The 24561-nt window shown below is 41.7% G+C and overlaps 1 protein-coding gene across 1 annotated transcript in view; it reads left to right on the top strand.

Annotated features, from left to right (window-relative positions):
* The first annotated feature begins 12729 nt into the window (after positions 1–12729).
* Positions 12730–24561, top strand: part of LOC143997262 (NXPE family member 2-like) — a 68996-nt gene continuing 57164 nt past the window's right edge. Inside the window, exons 1-4 of the mRNA XM_077492800.1 lie at positions 12730–12806; positions 12900–12994; positions 20007–20698; positions 22683–22747. Coding sequence (XP_077348926.1) covers positions 12905–12994; positions 20007–20698; positions 22683–22747 — 847 coding nt within the window. The 5' untranslated portion in view covers positions 12730–12806; positions 12900–12904. The remainder of the gene's footprint in view (positions 12807–12899; positions 12995–20006; positions 20699–22682; positions 22748–24561) is intronic.

Consider the following 24561-nt stretch of genomic DNA (forward strand, 5'->3'; position numbering starts at 1 on the left):
GATGCTATTGTGGGAAGGGATTTTCCAAAATTCTGGGAACTCTGGGATTGTCCTGAGCCCCCCACTGGTGCCCCTATAGACCAGGAAGATGACCAGAAGTCCTCTGGGAGTGGTGAGGACTCTCCTGAATTTCCCTTGTCGGTATTGGCGGGGGGAACTCGAGAAACTGGGGAGGAGCCAACATCCTCAGATGAAAACATGCCGTCTGTGGAGTTTTCAGATCTTGAGGTTCACAGGGAAAATTTTGCCACAGAACAGTTAAAAGATCCCACCCTAATAAAGGCACGGGAAAATGTGGTGAAAATAGATGGCGAGTTAGTGAACCCAGATAAGACTTGCACTTATCCGTACTTCACTATGGAAAGGGACCTGCTGTATCGAGTGGCTCAAAGGGCAGAAGAAACCATTGAGCAACTTGTGGTGCCCAAACCTTACAGGAAGTTGGTGTTAGAATTGGCCCATGGGCACATTCTGGGAGGTCATCTGGGGACCGAAAAAACCAGAGAGAGGGTACTGCAGAGATTCTATTGGCCTGGGGTCATGAAGGAAACAGAAAATTATTGTTCCTCCTGCCCTGTGTGTCAGAAGTCGGCACCTATGCCACATTTCCGTAACCCGCTGGTACCTCTTCCTATCATCGAGGTCCCCTTTGAAAGGATCGCAATGGATTTGGTAGGTCCGATAATGAAGTCCGCCAGGGGGCATCAGTACATTTTGGTGATATTGGACTATGCTACCCGTTATCCGGAAGCAATTCCTCTTCGAAATACCTCGGCCAAAACCATAGCCAAAGAGCTATCTCTTGTTTTTAGCCGCGTGGGTATTTGTAAGGAACTGCTTACGGACCAAGGTACACCCTTTATGTCCAGGGTTATGAAAGAACTATGCAAGTTGTACAAAGTGACACAATTGCGTACATCTGTGTATTACCCCCAAACAGATGGGTTGGTTGAAAGATTCAACAAAACCCTAAAACAAATGTTAAAGAAGGTGGTGGATAGAGATGGAAAGAATTGGGACTGTCTAATACCCTATCTGATGTTTGCCATTAGGGAGGTACCCCAATCCTCTACGGGTTTCTCACCCTTCGAGTTGCTCTATGGGAGACACCCAAGAGTGCTGCTGGATATCGCCAAGGAAACTTGGGAAAATGAGAGTTCTCCTCACAGGAGCGTGATTGAGCATGTCGCCCTGATGCAAGATAGAATTGCACAGGTAATACCAATCGTAAAGGAACATTTGACCCAAGCGCAGTTAGCACAGCAGAGAGTGTACAACCGTGGGGCCAAGACCCATACTTTTTCCCCGGGGGATAGGGTCTTGGTGCTAGTCCCTACGGTTGAAAGCAAATTTCTGGCCAAATGGCAAGGTCCATACGAAGTAATTGAAAAAATTAGTGAGGTGAACTACAGGGTTAGACAGCCAGGAAGGCGAAAGCCGGAGCAGATATATCACGTCAATCTGCTGAAAGCCTGGAGGGATAGGGAATCCCTAGTCGCAGAGACTTTGTCACAAGCACAGCCTGATTGCTTAGTTCCTGAGGTTGGAATAGCAGACACCTTATCGAAAGCCCAACAACAGGAGGTTAAAGAGTTTGTACTTTGTAACAAAGAGATTTTCTCTGAGCTGCCGGGACAAACATCTGGCGTAGAGCATGACATTATCACCCCGCCAGGAGAAAGGGTAAAACTAAAACCTTATCGAATACCAGAGGCCCGACGGGAGGCAATACGTGGGGAGGTTCAAAGGATGCTGGAATTGGGTGTGATAGAGGAGTCCCAGAGTGACTGGTCCAGTCCTATCGTACTAGTGCCCAAACCTGATGGGAGCTGGCGGTTTTGTAACGATTTTCGACAATTGAATAAAGTTACAAAATTTGACACCTACCCCATGCCGCGTATAGATGAGTTGATTGATCGGCTGGGAACAGCCCGATATATGACAACTCTTGATCTCACCAAAGGGTATTGGCAAATTCCCCTGGCCGAGTCGGCCAAGGAGAAAACTGTGTTTGTAACCCCAGATGGGGCATTCCAATATAAGAGAATGCCGCTTGGGTTACAGAATGCACCGGCAATGTTCCAGCGGAAAATGGATAAGATTCTGAGGCCCCATCAGAAATATGCTGCAGCTTACCTGGATGATGTGATTATCCATAGCACAGACTGGGTCTCACATTTGCCAAAAGTACAAGCAGTCCTAGACTCTATCCGGGAAGCTGGGTTTACGGCCAATCCAAAGAAGTGTACCATTGGACAGGAGGAGGCCAAATATCTTGGGTACACTATTGGGAGGGGGGTGATAAAACCCCAAGTCAATAAAGTTGAGGCCATACAGAGTTGGCCACGTCCCAACAGCAAGAAACAGGTACGAGCCTTTCTGGGAATCGCTGGCTATTATCGACGATTCATTCCCCATTTTGCTTCTCAGGCTGTGCCCCTCACCAACCTGACAAAAGGGAAAGAGTCGGTCATGGTTAAATGGTCCCCAGAGGCTGAAGAAGCATTTCAGTCCTTAAAAACAGCCTTATGTAGCCAGCCAGTGTTGTACTCACCAGACTTCTCTAAGGACTTTGTGGTACAAACTGATGCATCAGACGTTGGGTTAGGAGCAGTGTTATCCCAGGTCTGGAACGGGGAAGAGCACCCAGTCATTTACCTCAGCAGGAAGTTGAAGTCCCATGAGGTAAATTACGCCACGATTGAGAAGGAATGTTTAGCAATGAAGTGGGCTCTAGATTCCCTTCGGTACTATCTGCTAGGTAGGCACTTTGACCTGGTGACTGATCACGCTCCTTTAAAGTGGATGGCTCAAAACAAGGAGACCAATAGAAGGGTAAATAGGTGGTTCCTGGCCCTACAAGAATTTAACTTTACAGTTAAGCATCGCCCTGGTGTTAAAATGGGGAATGTGGATGCTTTGTCTCGGATACATGCATGTCTGACTGCTTGTGTTACAACCCCAAGGTTGAAACAAGAGGGGGGGGTATGTGGCAGCACGCAGGTAAAGTCACCTGGTTGTATCCAGGATGGGAAATATGTGTGCCCTAGATTCAGGCTTTATGCAGACTTGTATAATTAGAGGGGAAGAGTTAATGAGCCCAGCTGAAGTAAGTGGGCTCATTAAGACCTCTACAAAAAACCCCAGCATGCTTAGGGAGATGCTCCATCCTGGAACCAGTTTTGTGTTGTATAGACTGGGGAGTGTGACACTTGTTCTGTGCGGTGAGTTAACGCCTGTGTGGCAAACCTCTACAACAGAGACAGGGACTGGTGCAGCACAAGGCTGCACTCAGTTGTTAGATAGGGAATCTAAGTGTGTAATTAGAGGTCAAGCTGACCAAGGATTTATTTTCATGTTTTATTTTTGTTTGGCTGTTATATGTTTCACTGCATGTAGCATGAATAAACCGCATCTTTTGTTTGTTTGCACCTACAACGCTGTCTGCTGTGCCTGATTTTGTGTTGTGAACCCATCCAGGGGGTCACACACACCCGCTGCCGAGCTAACCCCTCACAATATATATATATATATATATATATATATATATATATATATATATATATATATAGGTCTGAATAGACATTGTTTTCTGTCTTAGGAGTGTGTAAGTTTGTACCCTCTCCCAGGTTGTAATTCAAAGAGTTAGACACGTAGTAAAATAAACAAGATAAGGGGAGATTCCACAGACGGTGTATCGTTTAGAGAATCTTATTTCATGTGAGCTTACAAACTTACATAGTATTTTCAGAATAAACCACGTAACAAAAGGGGCTTATTCTAATACGACCAAATGAAACGTATTATAATATTACTCAAGTACAAGTAGCATATTGACCAAAGGTATATAGTATTAGTATATTGAAATACTTATATACATAATTAAGTGAATAATGTCATATATATTAAATGATGTAAGTTACAAAATATTTTTTTTAATATGTTTAGAGTGTATCTGTATTAGTCACATATAAACCTTTTTACTACATATACATTATTATTATAAAGTTGCAAATATGGTATCCTATTTAATGGGAATGTTCATGAATAACTGTTATGCTAGCGTTTGAGTAATGACTTCACTTTCATGGCATTTACAACCCAAGTTAATTGTGTGGGGTAAACTTTGTCAACCCATACATTTTAAGAAGCGCCAGGGTGGCTGGGGATATTGACACCTGATTGTCAACCATCACACAATTAATGGTATTTCATTAAACCAAGGTCAGAAGGTTATGTCAATCACATTAAAGGTAATTTCTGATCCAACACTGCCACTTAGAGATTGGAATTGGTAATTATTCAAAATGGCGTTGGTCTTGGTTGTCAAGGTAACATATAAACTACATCGTCATCTGACATCATCAGTTACATAGTAATGAGACAGAAGTAGTGAGATAAAAAGGAGAGACAGGGTGGTTGGACATGGCTGAGTGAGGACGCTAGTTGCAGGAGCTCTTGCTTTTCTGCTGCCTATACATACCTAATTTGACATGTCATATACCTGAGCAAACTAAAATAGCCTAAAAAACAATGGTATGGAGAGGGGAATTCTTCAGCAAATGATACTAAACTATAGAGAATTTGGCATTACCCCCGCTAAACACTGACTGGGTCTACTTGTCATAAGCTTGTCCGTCGCTGATGCTGCATTGAGGAGCTGGACCTGGGTTCCGTGCTGCTGGAAGTGCCCTTATCTATCCACTACTCACTGCATTGATTGTACTGGCCGGACCCATTGATACGAACTAGCATTGGGTCCGTGAGTATATTCCCTGAGCTTAGCTGAGGACCTGACATGCGGCTGACTCAGTTCCCCATTGAAAACATCTGTTTGATGATGAAAAGCGTCCAGAGGAAGGCACGTAGTGATGTCACCACGCCATCTGACTAGGAGGACACTTATGCCGGCCACCATTTTCGTTTATATGCACTTTTACTACTACGCAACCACCTTTAAATGCTTGCTATCTGGTAAGCACAATCTACATCTATGGTGACTGGGCACTCGTTGAAATTTATGCATGTGCACTGTGGTGTTCATTAACCAGAGACTTTTATATTCTTCATATTACCCGTGACCAATTTTTTGGCTGCGATTTCTTGGCACTTTTGTGGGTTCATGAACTATATTTTATTAATTTTATAGCGCAGTTTTTTTTTTTTTTTTATGCGGCAGACTCTGATTGAAACAGCTGGACATTCCCTTGGAAAACCGCAAGCAGGTGGAGCGGCTCACCGGAGACCTCTCTTTAGGACAGCCGTGGAGAAAATTAGCCATCGGATACTGTATTGAGAGGTTGGATACCTCCGCTGGGAACACCTCTGCTGCTCACTGTAAGAGACATTCTTTAGGAGAACGCTACTAATGTAGCTTATTGTATCTCATTATTGTTCACATTAAATAATGACTATTATTGCTACTATTGCTACTATTCTAGCCTAATATCCCATCTGAAAGCGTAGGCTGGGGGAGTGAATCGAAGCAGCTGACTCTTTAGGATTTCTGTGGAGGGAATAGAAGAAAAAACCTCTGCTAATAAGCGAAAACTTAATATTAAATCTTATGCCAGCCTCTGGGTTCTTTAGGCTCCATGCACACTGAAGCTCAAAAAAGCTTTTTCTGAATGTCAGATTGCTGGCAGAAAATGCTGGTTGAAAAACGTGCTTTTAACAGCGTTTTGTACTAGCGTTTATGAGCGTTTATTAGCATTAGCGTTTATGGGCGTTTTCAATAAAAATACACAGAGGACACTCCAAAAATCCCACAGTGCATTCCAAAGTCCCACAATGCATTGAAAAAATAGAAGGTCGAACACTAATTAACACGTGTTTATGAGCATTTATAAGCGTTCATGAGCGTTTATCGGCATTTGTCGTTTTTTGACAGTGAAAAACGGCACTTTGAACGCAAATTTCTGGAGTTCCGAAAAAAGCCCATAAACTCCACTGCTCATTAAAGCTAAAAAACTTCTATGTGTGCATGGACACATAGGCTAACATAGAGTGGAGTTTGTAGGCTTTTTAAAAAAAAATGCCCAAACTCCAATAAACTGCAGTTTATGAGCTCCAGTGTGCATGGAGCCTAAGACTGCAGGAGAAACCATAAACCATGAAGATCAGATAAAGAGCTACCTCTGAGCGTCTCTTTTTCTCATGTAACAGTACGCTGTATGATAAACTTCATTCAGGGTGAACTCTCGAATTGATTGACTCCATCTGCCCTATCTATACTACAGTGGTATGCAAGCACAAAAGTAGAGGGAGACAAAAACCTCACGTAAAGCAGCCAAAACAGCCAAAGCAGGGGAATTATTATTTAAAGCACTTCCTCCAAAAGCAGATATAGCAGCTCTGATTTGCAGAGTGGAGGATGCCCATTGCAAGGAATTACAGGTTATACAAGGAGAGATACAGACAATCTCAGAACGCTTGGGAGCAGATGAAAGCGCAACCCGAGCTCTAGAACAGCGAGTATCCACACTGGAGAAGGACAAAATCTCCAAAATAGAAACGGCAAAGGCACTTCAATTACAAATGAAAGTTATGAAGAGCAGAGTCGCAGAAACAATGTGCGACTCCGCGGCCTTTCAGAAAATGTGGATCAAGGCAGCCTCGGTGAAAAGGTAAGAGACATATTCCATGTGTTGCTGGGTGATGCGGCTCCAGTTAACATAGAACTCGACAGAGTCCATAGAGCGCTGGGCCCTAAATCTACAGACCCTAACCGCCCACCGGATGTGATCTGCCTTTTGCATTATTTCTCGCAGAAGGAGACTATACTTAGAAAAGCGTGGGAGGTAGGCATAATAGAGTTAGAGGACATACGGGTCAAAATATTACCTGATCTGTCAAAAGCCACTCTACAACGTAGAGCACTACTTCGTCCAGTGCTAGAGCAGATAAGACAGTCTGGTTGTAAATATCGCTGGAGATTCCCCTTTGCAGTTACAATCCGAAAAAAATGCATCATCTTTCACGCTTAAATCACAGGCAGACCTTCCGGGGACTTTTCACCTTTTTGGAGATAGAACCTTTCCATGTACCAGATTTGCGCAGACACTCCTGCAGACAAATGGCCAAAAAGGAGCAGAACCTAAGCAGAACTGAAACTGCGGGGGGGGGGGGGGGCAGGGGCACAGCCAAGACAGACTAGATTGGTCAGACCAATAGATCTTGAGAGCAAAGACATATAAGTACTGAACGGGAAGCTGCAAGATGCCAGAAGATTTTAAAGTATTAAAAACTAGATTAGACCATTGTACAAATATGACTTATAAATTATATTGTTTACCAAGATATGTTTTTTTTGGGGGGTGACATTTTTTTTTTGTCATTTTTTCTGCCATTGAAACTTTTCTGGAGATTGGAGCACAGATTTTGGGTCAAGAAAGGATCTGACCATATTGAGTATGCTAGTTGAACATATTTAACTGATATAATAACCCTTTGGACTTAAGCAAATGGTTTACTGAGGGAAGGGATTTAGGGGGAGGAGGGAGGATGGCCTGGTAATGAGGTATTATAGGATGCTAAACAAATGTTTAACTGCTTGCCAACCGTATAACTTACATATACGTCGGCAAGACGACTCTCCTGCACCAGATACTAGGTACGTGACGCGGCACTTCTGGGTAGGGGGCACGGGCAACATCGGCGACCCAGCTCTGCTGTGATTATACACAGCAGATGCTGATCAGCAGGTGCTGGCCAATGGATGACCGCCAGGATGCCAGCATGCCAGCACCCACTGATTGTTGGGAAGACACACAGGGCAGGGTTCTGCTTATGTAAATAAGGCAGAGCTCTGTCCTGTCAGCAGGGAAGTAATGGATTCTGCCTATGTAAATAAGGCAGAGCTCTGTCCTGTCAGCAGGGAAGTAATGGATTCTGCCTATGTAAATAAGGCAGAGCTCTGTCCTGTCAGCAGGGAAGTAATGGATTTCCTTTACCTGCAAAGCAGGGAAAGAAAATCCATTACTTCCCTTAGTGAAAGCAGCACACGTGGTACACCAAAACACTGGCTAGACACACATTTAATCCTTTGATCACCCTTAACCCCTTCTCAGCCAGTGTCATTAGTACAGTGACAGTGCATCGTTTTAGCACTGATCACTGTATTAGTGTCACTGGTTCCTAAAAGTGTTAAAAGTGTCAGTGTTCGATTGTCCGCCGCAATATTACAGTCCCGCTATAAGTTGCTGATCACCACCATTACTAGTAAATTAATAAAAATTCCAGTATATATACCATAGTTTGTAGATGCTATAACTTTTGCGCAAACCAATCAATATACGCTTATTGGGATTTTTATTAACAAAAATATGTAGTACAATACATATTATATCCAATAGGTGCACAAAATATTATTTATTTTTAAACAAAAAAAATATATCTAGTGACACGTAGCGCTATAAAATGTGAATATTTCAACTCACACTATCTACCTAAATTACATATATTCATACAAGTGAAACTAACAATGAATATAATCACATATAGATATGCATTACAAATACGAGTGCTATAAGTGCAATCACTATAGGTACACCAAGCTTTGTATAACAAAGATATATATATATATATATAACCTCATATATCTGTGCTTAAGTGTATAATGAAACCCACTGACCACACAAAATAATCCAATGAGGACAACTATAATGAATTACACCACCAAAAACATTTTTTTCCTTATATATATAAAAAAATGATATATTTAAAAAATGTGAATCAGTCCAACATAAATAGTCCACGTGAAAGTGATGACTGGTGTTCCAAACAACTTATTTGCTCCTTCACCACACCTTCTGTGAATGTGAATCCCCCGTTGTGAGTACACTAACCAGCTAATAAGCCTCACACTCACGTGTTTGGCCAATAAGACTTTAAATCCTCTTAGAAGAGGTACGCTATGGAGCATCCCAGTAACGAAGCCTAAATCCCTGGATGTCTTCTGGTTAGAAGTACATATATATATATATATACCTCAAAAGAAATGACAATGGAAGCCTCCAATAGCGTAATAACGTTAAAACACTTTTTTTTTTGCAAATCTTTTTATTGAGATTTAGGCAGTAAACAAACAGCAAGCAAACTAACAAACAAAAAAGAACACATACATTGGTCACGACTAGAGTTACAGGCGTGGCGTATACAGTATTGTAATACAAGACAGTTTGGTACATACAGATTATGACGGAGAGTCTAAGGCACCTCATTGGCCACAGATAGCTGACTCCATGTGCAGCAGGACAACTTGGAGCTAAAACATGCTACTCAGGTATACGACATTTTCACTGGTGCAGTTTCCTGTTTACTAGCAGAAGGTAACTTGTTAAGTAGGCTGCGGGTCAGAGGCTGTGGAGGCGTTAGCCAGCCAGCTGGACCAGACCTTGTCATATTTTTGCGGGCAACCCCTATTAACATAGCAGTCTTTGTAAAGAGGCAGGCTGCCGTTGACCAATTTTTTCCACGGGGAGAGAGGAGGAGGAGTTGGCTTACGCCAGCTGAGGGCTATGGCCTTGCGGGCGTAGAAGAGAAGAAGCCCAACCAGGGTGTGTCGCGCCACAGTGGGAATTATATGATCTATCAGGCCCAGTATGCAAATTTCTATGAAGGGCTGGAGCGATATGGAGGTGACCTATGTAATGACCCTTAGTATCTCCTTCCAATAGTCGACAATGGCTGGGCAGGTCCAAAAAATATGAGTGAAGTCCCCTGGTATTGTCCCACAACGCCAACACCCCGGGGGGGAGGCGGGGTTCATTTTGTGCAATCTATATGGGGTGAAATATGCTCGGTGGACCATCTTAAACTGTATTAGCCGGTCTCTCAGGGAGACCAGGGATCTGAAAGGGAAGTCCCACATGTCATCCCAATCATCATTATCAAAGGTGGGAATGTCGCGCACCCATTTGTCTCTGAGTTTTCCCAAGGTAGGGAGGGAGGTCGTTATCAAATGGGAGTAAAGTTTCGAGGTGGGCTTATTTTCACATCTGGACGTGAGGAGGTCCTCCAGTGTGGACTGGACAACCTGGGGGGGAGACCTGGAGAACTGGCATCTGAAGGCATGGGAGAGTTGTAGATATCGAAAAAAATAGCTCTGCGGGACATTGAAGTCATAAATCAACTTGGGGAATGGAGCCAGCGATTGGTCGGAAATTATTTGGTCCGCTGTTTTAACGTTGAACTTAGTCCAAGCATGGGGTTCAGGTAGTTTATAAAACTGCTCCAGAGTGGGGTTCAACCACAAGGGGGCAGCTGGAGAAAGTGCATTGGTAGGGTATTTTTCAAGTTTAAGTCCTGCCCCCCATGCACGTAATGTTAAAACACTTTAATCATTAAAACCAATCTCTATGCACTCACATGAACAGTGAAAAATACAAGCCAAATCAAAGATCAATCCACTCCACACATGAACATATTTATCCTCCTTCATGACCAGACCATTTTTTACGATATGGCACTGCGTTACTTTAACTGACAATTGTGCGGTCATGTAACGCTGTACACCAATAAAATGTATGTCCTTTTTCCCACAAATAGAGCTTTCTTTTGGTGGTACAGTATTTGATCTCCTCTGTGTTTATTTTTTGTGCTATAAATTTTGAAAAAATATATATATATTTTTTACTTTTTGTTATAAAACATATCCAATAAAATTTTTAAAAAAATTTGAATTGCTTCATTAATTTAGGCCAATATGTATTGTAAAAAATATTTTGTGCACCTATTGGATAGAATTTTGTATATAAGTAGCAGCTTGGGATAGGGTGTTAGTGATTGGAGCGCTGTGGTAATACACTATTTGGAAGGAATGTGATTGGTGTATCTATTTTTTACAATACATATTGGCCTAAATTAATGAAGCAATTAAAACATTTTAAAAAATTTTATTGGATATGTTTTATAACAAAAAGTAAAAAATATATATATTTTTTTTTCAAAATTTATAGCAAAAAATAAGTGCAGAGGAGATCAAATACTGTACCACCAAAAGAAAGCTCTATTTGTGGGAAAAAGGACATACATTTTATTGGTGTACAGCGTTACCTGACCGCGCAATTGTCATTTAAAGTAACGCAGTGCCATATCGTAAAAAATGGACTGGTCATGAAGGAGGATAAATCTTCCAGAGGTCAAGTGGTGAAAGCCTAAGAAAACAAAATGTTTGTCTTCTTAACTGCTTCAGCCCCGGAAGAATTTACCCCCTTCCTGACCAGAGCACTTTTTGCGATTCGGCACTGTGTTGCTTTGACAATTGCGCGGTCATGCCATGTGGCTTCCAAACAAAATTGATGTCCTTTTTTTTCCCACAAATAGAGCTTTCTTTTGGTGGTATTTGATCACCCCTGCAGATTTTATTTTTTCCGCTATAAACAAAAAAAGAGCAACAATTTAAAAAAACAAACACATTTTTCTGTAATAAATACCCCCCAAAAATATATAAAAAAAAGTTTTTTCCTCAGTTTAGGCCGATACGTATTCTTCTACATATTTTTGGTAAAAAAAAAAATCGCAATAAGCATGTATTGATTGGTTTGTGCAAAAGTTATAGCGTTTACATAATAGTGGATAGTTTTATGGCATTTTTATTAATATTTTTTTTTACTAGTAATGGCGGAGATCAGCGATTTTTATCATGACTGCGACATTATGGCGGACACATCGGACATTTTTGACACATTTTTGGGACCATTGTCATTTATACAGCAATCAGTGCTATACAAATGCACTGATTCCTGTGTAAATGACACTGTCAGTGAAGGAGTTAACCACTAGGGGGCAGTGTAAGGATTAAGTGTGTCCTGTGTCATGTTTCTAACTGTACGGGGGGCGTGGCTACGTGTGACACCTCAGTGACACTGTCACTACTCAGTACGGGCAGATGCTTGTTTACTTCCGCATCTCCCGTTCTTCCTCCCCATGATGATCGCGGGTATCCCAGCGGACATCAAGTCCACGGGACCCACAACCCAACTCATGGAGGTCCTGTCCGGCGCGCATGCAATGGCACGGCAGCAAATTTAAAGGGAGGTGCAGGTATGCCCATTTGCCCAGCTGTGCCATTCTGCCAACGTACATCGGCGTGCGCAGGTCGGGAACCGGTTAACAGATACAAATCCCGAAACCCTCACCATTTTTGGGTGAGAAACCTAGGTGTTACATATACACCATCCGTCTACAGCCAGTGCCTTACACCTTCCAAATTAATTTTCCACTTTGTTCTATTTTTACTCCCACATTTGATTTAGTAACACTTGTGGTTTTAATCATCTTCCTATTTGTCTTGCTTACCAGACCTGTTAAAAACTGCTATGTCCCACTCAGCATTTTCTATATCTTGTGAATGTGTTTTCTCTCTCTACCCCATATCTTCTCTCATCTCCTAATTTGTACTCTCCCAAATGCAGCCAGTCCTGACACATCAACCAATTTCTTGAAAAAGTAGTACACATTATTGACAATGAGAGAATGCATGCACTAAAAACAATACAAAATACAATGATGTTTTAAAATTGGTGTGTTGATTTTACTGCTTACCCTAACAGCAAAACGGCAGCTAATGCTATTTCACTACTAATCCACAAATTTTTTACTGTTGTACTACCTTGTCTCTTTTCTGCCAAGTCCTAGGCTTTAATTAGATCTGTTTAGTACACTCCCTCAATTACATATGTAAATGATAAAGAAGAGAAAAACACCATTGTATACAGTTCAACCTATTATAAATAGAGCTAGAAAGTTTGCTTGGCAACTATCACTTCACATTGAACGCATGAAATGCTGAAACCAGCAACATAGTAAGTGCTCTCTGTGTCTTTACTGGTTTGATGTAAAAATACATATATAGAATTTCTGAACAAACATATTAATCTCTGTTTTGTCTCCTGTAGGTAGAATGAATTTCCTACCAACGTTTAAATGTCTTCTAATTGTGATTGGTATGTTTTGTTTCCTATCAAGCACGATTTACTTCCGAAAACTGAAGGTAACATTAATAATTTAGTAATACTTTTGTCTAATAACTTTTCAAAAGGTTAATTACCGGTAATGATTTTTGTCTCGTTATAAGCTTGGTATTCCCCTTTCCCCCTTTTTTTTTTTTTTTTATGCTCAGCATAAAGTTGCTTATAAATGTACTATATTCTGGATGTTTTAGGTTCATTTAGAATTGACCTGCACATTTACATATGACCATATTTCACTGTAGTCTACGATAGTGAAGAACACAATGCTGCAGCTTTCATACTGACTTGCATTAACAAGGCAAACATTATACCATCCCGGCAAAATGTTTACCTGCTGTATTTGGAATTTTCTGGAGGTTTTCTTTGTCTTTGAATCAGTGATTATGACAAGAACAGAGAGTCTGCTTTTTGTTCCTATGATGTCTAGAAATTGAGACTTTAGATGAGGGCGAATAATGAGCAAATCTGCCTGGGTTCCAGGACTCAAGTCCTGCGGGAACGCATGGGAACGGAGTTCCTGTACTTTTTCCAAAACAGGAACTCAGTTCCCATTAGCAGCCCCGTCCTGCAAGACTTTGAAGTATGTGAGCTGTGTGGCAGGTGCTACACCAGCAGCTGCCAACACAGCTTGCAATAGTAAGTGCCGCACATCAGGGGTGGACTGACCATTTAGGCATTGCCAGTAGGGGGCCCCATGACAGCTTCCTCTTCGATCTACCTATCAATCACAGCTAGCTGGTGGGTAGATAAGGTCCCTGCTGCTAAGAGATTGTATTTAGTCAGAACTCTAGTGATGCGCTCCCCCCTGCCGGCCCCTCCTGATTTTCTGTCTCCCCCCCAGTCTCCTGCATACTTGCTCTGTGTGTCCCACTGAATCCCCCCCTATCTTGAGTGCCATATGATAAGAGAACCCAGAGGAGGAGCACAGCTATTCTGCTCACGGGACATGCAGGGAGAGAGGTGAGCTGAGGGAGGAACATCAGTTTGGGGTGGGAAGCTGAGCACAATACGTGGCAAAGTTTAATGCCAGGAGGGAAGTTTATGTGGAAATATGTGAAGGGTTGGAATAGCAGTGAGTGTGTGTTGGAGCCCTGCAGAGTTTGCAGCCCCCCAACTAACATACATATCCTAAGCAGGAACACATCACTATCTCCCCAAACATTCTGTCCAGATAATGTGCAGTTCATTTATGACCTTTCCGTTTAACCCTGTGTTATCCAAACTCTGTTCAATGAAAAGTGTAAACACTCTATATACAAAATAACATTCCCCAATAAGGATCCGAACATGATGTTCACATTTGCATGGAAGCACACTTGGATGAATGCTGATTATTCAGAGAATTACTGTATTTATGTTTATTGAGGATTGTTCTGTTTTTTTATGTACTAACAGTTAAGCTTCATACACACAATACGAAAATTGGATGAAAAATACCACTTTTGAAGTGTTTAAGCATATGAGCGTATCATTTTTTTTTTTGGTGGGAAAGTGGATCTTGGGTGGGAGTTCCCACACTTTTTTCCCCAGGACTTGACCCCTGCCTGGTTCCATTTGCTGAGGTGAATCTTGAAATTTAACTAACCTGAACTTAGAGGTGAATGCCACTGATGTCTATGGAGAAAGGTAATCTTGTTAAATTGTGGTCATTTTTATGGCTAATAGGCAAAATACAGTTAAAAAAGACATGAAAATCTGGGCACTGCCATGGGGGACATGTACCAATGCAAAAACATACAAAAAAAATCCATACAGAGGGGAGTAGGTCTTTTCTTGCAGCGTTAAGGGCAACATTGAAAATACTTGAATCTGCTAACAATCATTATTTTTTTTATTATTATTATTATTCAGAATTTATATAGCGCCAACAATTTACACAGCGCTTTACAATATAAATAGAGACAATACAGTTACAATGAAATAAAATACAAGCAGATTAAGAGGGCCCTGCTCAGAAGAGCTTACAATCTAATAGGGTGGGGCAAGTGGTACAAAAGGTTAAACTGTGGGGAATGAGGTGATGGAAGTGGTAGGAGATTAGTTGGAGACATGATAGGCTTCCCTAAAGAGATGCGTTTTCAGGAATCGCTTGAAGGTAGCAAGAGTAGGGGATAGCCGGACCAGTGGAGGTAGCGAGTTCCACAGGATGGGAGAGGCTCTGGAGAAATCCTGGAGACGAGCATGGGAGGAGAGCTTGAGTAGGAGGTCTTGAGCGGAGGGGACAATTTTGGTGATATTTGGAGACAAGATTGGTGATGTATCTCCCAATCATGCTTGGGAGATACTTTAAAGCTGTACTTTGAAGTACATGTTACAAGACAGTATGATTTTTACAGGCAGTCTCATTAACAGCATACACTGTATCACATATTTGGCATTTTTTTCTGCTATTAGCTTGGCATACACACAGCAGTTACACCCTGACCTAATTAATTTTACATGTGGTGCAACCTGCCACAACCTAATAGTAGCAGCAGCAAGCCTCCATCCCTGATATGTGTTCAATATTCAAAAAAGGGAAATGGGACTTTGGAAGAGGCATGTTGCTGAATGAGAACTTTGATTAAAATTATTTATTTATTAAGTACAAACCATATCACAAAAAGTGTCAATCTAATATATAGGACACAATTTACTAGGGTACACTTCTTTAAATACATTTGTTTAGATATACAGTTATTTTACAAAGTACAATGCAACATCATTAACAATACAGATGCATAGACATACTCATCCATTCATAAAACCAATAAACATAAGCAATTGCTCATAGTAAGCCGAAGCATGAGCAATTGCTTATGTTTATTGGCATGCTAAAATGGACGCTATAGATAAAAACCAGATGACAAAGTTTGATATAATATGGAAAAATTGGATTAAATATTATACGTCAGATAATATTGACAACCGAGTTTTATTGTTATGGTGATTAAGATTTTTTATAGAATTACAACATTAGCTGATATATAAAACCTCCTCCGGAGAATTATTCCCTCCCCTTCCCCTCCTATATACCTTTTATGTTCTTCCCTTACTATGTAATACTTACTATAAACATACTTTAGAAGTTATGGTCAAAACTTTAAAATCATATATTTTCTTTTAGACATATTTATATTTTCTTGGGATTAAAATGTTTAAAACTCAGCTATAAGAATGTTTTCAAATTCTAAAATATATAAGGCCATTTATTGTCATTCCCACGAGAATATCTTGAAATTCTTCTTTGCTTTGTATCATCCGTACTTCAATATGTCTACTTTATATTTCTGGTATCACATAATTTGTCTTATAGTCTGTACATGTAATTTATTTTAACATAAAATAAAAACGTTTGAAACGAGAAATTGTCCAAAATGTCTTGGTATGCTGACGCCTTGAGTTCCCTTCCCTGGAACTAAGGGGCCAAGCCCAACCCCTGAAAGTTTTCTGTTTTGCAGAAACGCACTACAGTTAATTTACCATGGTTTCCTATGGTATACGTTCACATCTATGCATTTTTCAGTCTGTGTGTTTTTGTAAAGGGACTTTTTCCCCCACAGCAGATTGCATTTTGCGTGTAATAGACTTCAATGGAGTCACACCAGAAGACGCAAGTGTTGAATTTTTGATACTTAAATGCATTTTGCAATGGCATGGGGTCCCCCCTTCAGGTATGGTATGGATTTTGAGGGGACCCCATGCCAAAATAAAACAAAATGGCGAGGGTCCCCCCCAAGCCATAACAGACCCTTATCCGAGCATGCTGCCTGGCAGGGCAGGTCAGGTAAGGAAGGGAACAAGCAAGCACTCCCCTCCTCCTGAACCATACCAGACCACATGCCCTCAACATGGGGGGGGGGGTGCGTTGGGGCGGGTGGGCTCAGCCAGATGCTGCCCCATGTGAATCTGAATATAAATCCAACGTCAATCACGCTGCCCGCCGCACTGCTGAACCCAAAAAAATAATTTAAAAAAGAGCTCCGCACTCAACGAAGTCTAACTGCCGATTGCCCACTCCTCCGTCTGACAGTTCTTAAATAGGTAAGGGACGGGCAACCTGGTAGCTTCACCAGATGACCCCCCCACCTTGTGACATTACCACCCTATTTAGGCATTTTCTTTTTTTTGGGGTCCAGCGGTCCAACAATGGATCTACATTCTACGATCTACATCTACTGTCTGTTTTTTTGTTTTGTTTTTTGCTATGTGACACTTTTTTGGTGAATGACTAGGGGTACCCCTACTCATTCACATGGGGGAGGGGCAAGATCTGGGGACCCCCTTTTTAAAGGGGGCTTCCAGATTCTGATAAGCCCCCGCCCACAGATTCCCACAATCACAGTTCAGGGTTGTGGGGAAGAGGCACCCCAAAGCACCCTCTCAATATTGAGGGCAGGCAGCCTGGTATGGTTCAGGAGGAGAGTGCTTGCTCATCCCCTCCCTTTCCTGACCTGCCAGGCTGCATGCTCGGATAAGGGTCTGGTATACATTTTCAGGGGACCCCGTGCCATAATTTTTTTTTATTTTGGCGTGAAGTTCCCCGCAAATCCATGCCAGTCCCAAAGGGCCTGGTATCGAACTGGGTAGGGGACCTCATGCCATTTTACTCACAAACATTTTTGCTGGAAATTTTTTTTTTTACATTTAGCTATCAGGGTAAAGTAAAAACAAAACGCAAAATGCATGAAAACTACATGCAAAAACAAATCAACCACAAAATGTGCCTGAAAAACACCTCAATCGCAACGGCATATATGTGAACCTAGATTAAAGTGGTATTAAACCCAAAACCAAAGGAAATGTATATATTGCAGCTTACTAATCATTACATATGGTGGCTGCATCTGTTTTCTTTTCCTTTAATTTTTTTACCCCTTATTTTCACCTGGTGATCTGGCCAATAACATACCTCCTCTATTAGAGTGCCCCAACTCTGGATAAATGAGCAAAGAAGGCACAGCAGACAGCATCAATGTCCGTCTAGAGGGGGGGTGAGTGTTAATTGTACTAGCAGATTTAAATACACTAATAAATGGAAGCCAACCTCTAGCTCACACTTTATAATTGGTTACAGCAAATAACATTTTTCTGCTTTGCCGGGACTACGTCTATTGACGTCGTCCCGTGCATGAGCAGCCTGCGCGCCCTGTGATCGGCGAGTCTATGAGACTCGCCTGATCACGGATCCGAGCAAGGGGTCGATCCCGACCCCTTACCATGTGATCAGCTGTCAGCCAATGACAGCTGATCATGTGACAAAACAGAGCCGGTAATCGGCTATTTTTCCTCCTCGCGCTGACAGCGCGAGGAGAAAAAAAAGACCGGATCACCGGCAGCCATGATCGTTACGGCCAGCTTACCAGTGCCCACCTGCCCCCTCACAGTGCCACCTATAGAATAAAAAAGTGTCCCCCATCAGTGCCACCCATTAGTGCCCACAATGCCACCCATTAGTGCCCACAGTGCCACAAATTAGTGCCCACAGTGCCATCTATCAGTGCCCACAGTGCCACCTATCAGTGCCCACAATCTGCCGCAAAAACAGTGCTGCACCTCAGTGCCACATATCCGTGCCCATCAGTGTCATCTACCAGTGCCCATCAGTGCCGCCCATCAGTGCCCAGCAGTGCCGCCCATCAGTTCCCAGCAGTGCCACCTATCAGTGCCCATCAGTCCCATCTATCAGTGGTACCCATCAGTGCCCATCCATGCCACCCATCCATGCCACTCATCCGTGCCACCCATCCATGCCACCCATCCGTGCCACCCATCTGTGCCCATCTTTGCCCATCAGTGTCGCCTTATCTTTGCCCATCAGTACTGCCTTATCTGTGCCCATCGGTGCCACCTTATCTGTGCCTATTAGGGCCAACTTAACTGTGCCTATCAGTGCCCAACAGTGCAGCCTATCAGTGCCCACCAGCGCCGCCTCATCAGCGCATTTCAATGAAGGAGAAAAATGACCTGTTTGCAAAATTTTATAACAAACTATTAAACATGATTTTTTATTCTTTTTTATTTTGCATCTTTTTTTTGTTTGTTTAGCAAAAAAATAAAACTCCCAGCTGGAATTAAATACCACCAAAAGAAAGCTCTATTTGTGGGAAAAAAATGATAAAAATTTAATTTGGGTACAGTGTTGTATGGCCGCTCACACAAACCACTCTCTACTTGTGCAGTGAACACTTTACATGGGCAGAGCCTGCATATAAGCAGGGAAAGCTCCTTTCCCTGTCTATGAGCTTTGCTGTTAACCCTGGCACATGCTATATTAACCACCTTCCTCTTCATTCTCTTGCTAGCTTATTTTATGTAAGGCTGCAATGAAATAAATGAGGCTTAGCCTTCAATGGCAATAATCTTTTGATTGCTGTTAGCTAACCTGGTGCTGCCCATTCTCCTATTTAAAGGTTAACAGTTAAAGAGGAAGTAAACCCTGATGGGTTTACTTCCTCTTTTTTTCCCTGCAAAGGTAAAGCATAATGGACTACTATGCATCGCATAGTAGCTCATTATGTGTCACTTACCTGACACAGGAGCCAGCGAAGTCGCCGCTGATCCCTGTAGTCCGCCGCGTCCATCTTGCTGGTGGCGTCTCGCAGCTCCGACCAATGACAGCGGCGAAGCCGCGATGACGTCACTCCCGCGCATGCGCACGGGAGTCGCGCCTCGCAGCTCCGCCGCTGTCATACGGCGAGGCCGCGATGACGTCACTCCCGCGCATGCGCACGGGAGTCGACAAATTTGGCAAATCCATTCTTGGATTTGCCGCATTTAGTGCGCATGCGCGCCGCTGTCTACGGCGCATGCGCCGTAGACAGCGGTGCCCATTTTCGGGCAAATATCTCCTAAACCATATAGGTTTAGGAGATATTGCTTGGACCTACAGGTAAGCCTTAATCTAGGCTTACCTATAGGTCCAAGTTGTTTGGAAGGGTTTACTTCCTCTTTAAAGTACACACTATACTTTACTTTATACACACTATATATTTAACATTTATATGCTGTTGAATTGTGGTTGTAATATTTTTCTTCTATTTTGTTTAAAAGTGTTGGGAGCAAGAAATCTCTGACATATTATCAAAAACCACAGTGCCACAACCTTCAAAACTTCAACTAGAAATAAACCGCATTTTCAATCAAATAAATCAGACATTCCCTAAAACTACTGTTAATATAAAAGAAAAAACAACCAGTGCTAAAAACAGCAAAGTCTTCCTAAGAAACCCAAAGAGCAGCTACTGTGTTGGAGACCATTTAATAGTACAAGTTGAAATGTTTGACTACAATGGAAACAAGAAGACATATGGAGGAGACTATCTGAGGGCAAGAATGTTTACACCGGAGCTCAGAGCAGGATCTTCTGGTAAAATTGAGGATTTTCAAAATGGAACTTATCATGCCCATTTTACCTTATTTTGGGAAGGTAACATAACTATTTCTATATTTATCATACACCCAAGTGAAGCCTCATCAGCTCTTTGGAGGTTTCGAAATCAATGGCATGGATATGTAGACCATTTGGGCAAATTTACAAGACATCAAGAAGTACAAGAGGCAGAATGTGGATTTGAACTTAACAAAACAGAAGAACTTTGTGAATATAAAGACCGGAGAGATGAAGAATATTTTTACTGTGTCAAACCACAGAATTTTCAATGTGAATCCCTTACTGATATGAAGAGCTGGTGTAGACATGACAAGACTCTAAGCACTGAGTTTGAGAAAAGTTTATTTGATGCGTAAGTGAATTATGCACTCTTCATGGGATTATTAAAGTGTGATTTAGCCAACTTTTTTTTTGTAATTTATGATTAGTGTAGGGAAGATTAGAACCCCTGTCAAGTTTTTATAGTTTGCAAATGATCAAAGAAAGGGAATGCCAGTTCACTGGATAGCAGTCTAAATATAATGTCTTATTTGTCACAATAAAATATTCTGTAACAGCCACCCTCAGCTTTTTTGGGGATTATCAGGAAGACCACCTTAATTGAGGCTAAAGTATCACAAGTAGACCATTTATTTATGTATATGTAGAAACTGCAAGTGATGTCTGAATTTCATAGAAAAGTAATACAATGAAGTAAAAGTGGTCATGGTCAGTAAAGACTTGAGAAATATTGTAATTAAGTTATTTTATCTATATGCATATGTATTTATTTTCGTTTTGTTATCTTAAAGTGGTTGTAAACCCTTACAAACTACTTTGACCTACAGGTAAACCTAGATTAAGGCTTACCTGTAGGTCCAAGAAATATCTCCTAAACCTACAAGGTTTAGGAGATATTTACAAAAAGACAGCCATCACTGTCTACGGCGCAGCGGCGCGCAGGCGCACTGGACAGGCCGCAGATCGCGGCGATATGCCGCGAGTGTCGGTTCCCGTGCGCATGTGTGGGAGTGACGTCATTGCTGCTCCGGCGAATCACTGGATTCATGGCAGCGGCGGACATGAAGACAGAGGACCGCTTCGGGGGCTTCGTTCTCAGGTAAGTTATTCTTAATGAGCTAATATGCTATGCATACTAGCTCATTATGCCTTTGCCTTGCAGGTTGCTTTTTTTTTTTCCCCATGGGTTTACAACCACTTTAAAGTGTATCTCAAGCCATGTTTTTTCTTTTATAGTTTTGGGTAAGGTTAGAACTTCTGTTAGGTTTCTACTTTTTGTTACAGACTCCATTGGGAAGATTCCCTTTCACTTGCCCTTGTTAAAATTATTGTAAAATAGGGATATTTCCAACAGGGACACATATGGAAATAAAAAAACTTTTTTTTCATTTCAGTAGGGGAAGGCTAAAAACCCTGACAGTGTCCGATTGCATATTTGCCCTTAAAGTGGTAGTAAAGCCCCATTGCTTACTTGTACCTACAGGTAAGCTTATAAGAAGGCTTGTCTTTACGTATAGTAAATATCTTCTAAAAGTGCACCATTTAGGAGATATTTACTATAGTAGCAGTTGGTGATGTCACCCGCGTATGCATGTTGCACTCTCGATGGATGACGTGCTGTCCATTGAGAGAGCGGTGCCACGGCTGTGACTCCCATAGGCAAGTGCAGGAGTGGCGTCATCTCAGCTCAGCCAGTCAAACAGCCGAAGCCTGCAAACCCAAAGGGAAGACCTGGAGAAAATGAAAGCCCTGTCAGTGGTGACAGTGCGCCATTGGAGGGCTTCATTCTAAGGTAGGTCTTTCATAATGTGCTAGTATGCAATGAGTGCTAGCACATTATATTATTTTGCAGGGAATTTTTTATTTTTTTTGCAGATTACTACTGCTTTAACTCAATTCTGGTGATAACACTGTTACCAGAACAGATAGTGAAGATAGCTCCGACAACAATAACGACTTGACAGAAGCTATAGACTTTCCTAACTCTGTCTAAAAAAAAAAAAAAAAAAAAAGAAAAAAAAAAAAAAAAAAAATGTTGAATGGAGATAAACCATGTTTTTTTTTTTTTTTTTTTTTTTTTTATGTTGTTCATATATTGAAGCTGCAGTATGAAAAAGCTTGACAAATTCAATTGCATCACTGTTCTTGCAATGTGATAGACATATTTCCTTAGCAGAAATATATATTTGTTTTTTGTTTTTATGATGTTCGGTGTTTCAGAAGTCCCAGAAGCCTATGGATCATGTTTAAGCTAAAAGTATTTGAAAGTATAGAATACAAATGAAATGTTTTTATGCTCAATTTATCTACCAATTTTTTTTTTTGATGATTTTAAGGTCTAACATCAGAGTTGAAATTCCGAAAGACTTTAGCACGATCAGTGTGTTATCCTGCAACAACAGTAAGTGTTTTTATTGCAACATGTTTTATTCCTTTTGTGATGGTTGCTAAGATGAAAAGTGAGCATGCTTATCCTTCAATCTTTCTGAAAACAGTAAAGCTTGGATGTAAGTGCCTCCAGGAAATCATGATAAAGGTTGGAGATTTCTAGGACTGTCTTTATTATTCAGGTTACTTTTATGTATTTATTACACTTGACAATGTATCAATCAGTGCACAAATCTATCTGCAACATTTCCAGCTTTGACTGTGAAGAGGACATCTGTCATCAAAAACTTTTGATATTAAAATTTACGATATTTAATTTTCTAGTAAATTATTGTAGTAGGGTAAATGTTGCACTAACCATCTGTTTTCTATACACATTCAATATCAATGCTATGTAATCCTGCCTTAATAGATGTAATTGTTTAGTCATACTGTTACACATAAGATACCTGTCACATGTTGAATAAATGGATGTATAGTCAACCCTCCACTGCAGGTTAGATGAATGAAGAGAAAGCAGTGGGTGTTTGTTGAAAAGAAGTTTGTCAGTGAAAAGTTGACAGGCCCTCGTGATATGAAAACCCCATACGTATGCTTAACATGTGTAACAGGGCAACTCTTAATCAGGAGGTAGAGTTTGGGACAGCCAAACCTCTTGTGTAATATCACTGTATCTAGATGGGGCTCAGGCAAGTATTAGGGGAGCTGAGGGGGGCTGCTACACACAGAAGGTTTTTTTTATCTTAATGCATAAAATGCATTAAGATAAAAAAAAAAAACCTTCTGACTTTACAACCACTTTAACAAACCAAAAGGGGGCAGATGGCAGAAGTATGTTGTTAGGGTTTACATATAATTTAAGGGTTTTATTAGAGAAAGGTTGTAATTTACACCATTTTTGGTAACCTGCTGTCACGTCTACCCCAACATGGGTGGTCAGACACTATAGCTAGCTAATGTGTGCTTTACGTAGAGCAGCCCCCTTTCCCTTAAGGCAAGCAGGCCTACTGGTACTTGGTTGCCCCCAGGACGTATACATAATGCTATAGTGCCTGACCACCACACTAGGGCAGAAACTGAGCAAAGCCAGGAAAAACTTGCAGTTAGCAGACAAGTAGCATGGTTCTATGACAGTCCAGGAAAAAGGCAGGCTGAGTTCAAGGAATAGTCCAATAATCCGGTCCGAAGTCATACACAGGGAAATCCAAACTAGCAAAGCAGGGCAGACAGGGAGCTTGTTCAGGAACAACACAAGTATCATTCACTATCATAAGCAAGGGACTGAATGTTTGGCTTGCTTATAACAGGTGACTGACCACATCAATCATCTTGTAGGTGGACACAGACAGGGAGAATGCAATAGCCACAACCCGAATGCTGGAATGAGGACTTAAGTGATCCTGTCACCTGCAGTGATTCTTATTTTAATATTGTGTGCCTGCGTATCATGTATATATAAATATACATAAATTTCAAAAGCATATGTAGCACCCCCCCGGGTCTACTGAAGGCAGGGTGTAACCTCCAGAGGCAGGGGATGAGCTAGCATTTACCCCAGGGCTGAGTCCATGACTATAATGGGGAGTTTTGGACAGAAATTTGGGGGGCGTGGCCTAACTCCGGACGAAGATGGATGCCTAATCCCTTTCCTCCAGCACTCGGGAGAACAAAAAATCAGCTTAAGGGCTAATCACAAGGCATCCACGCCAGGGAAAGGACGACCGGAGCTCCCTACCACCCCAGGCACAGATGGAGCAACAGCCGCCGGTAAACATCCCTGCGATGTTTCGAACATTGCACGGCGAAGGCCTCAAAGCCACGGCCTCG

Source organism: Lithobates pipiens, unplaced genomic scaffold, assembly GCF_037356315.1.
Source record: "Lithobates pipiens isolate NorthernLeopardFrog02 unplaced genomic scaffold, aLitPip1_a1.2 Scaffold_19, whole genome shotgun sequence".
NCBI lineage: Eukaryota > Metazoa > Chordata > Amphibia > Anura > Ranidae > Lithobates > Lithobates pipiens.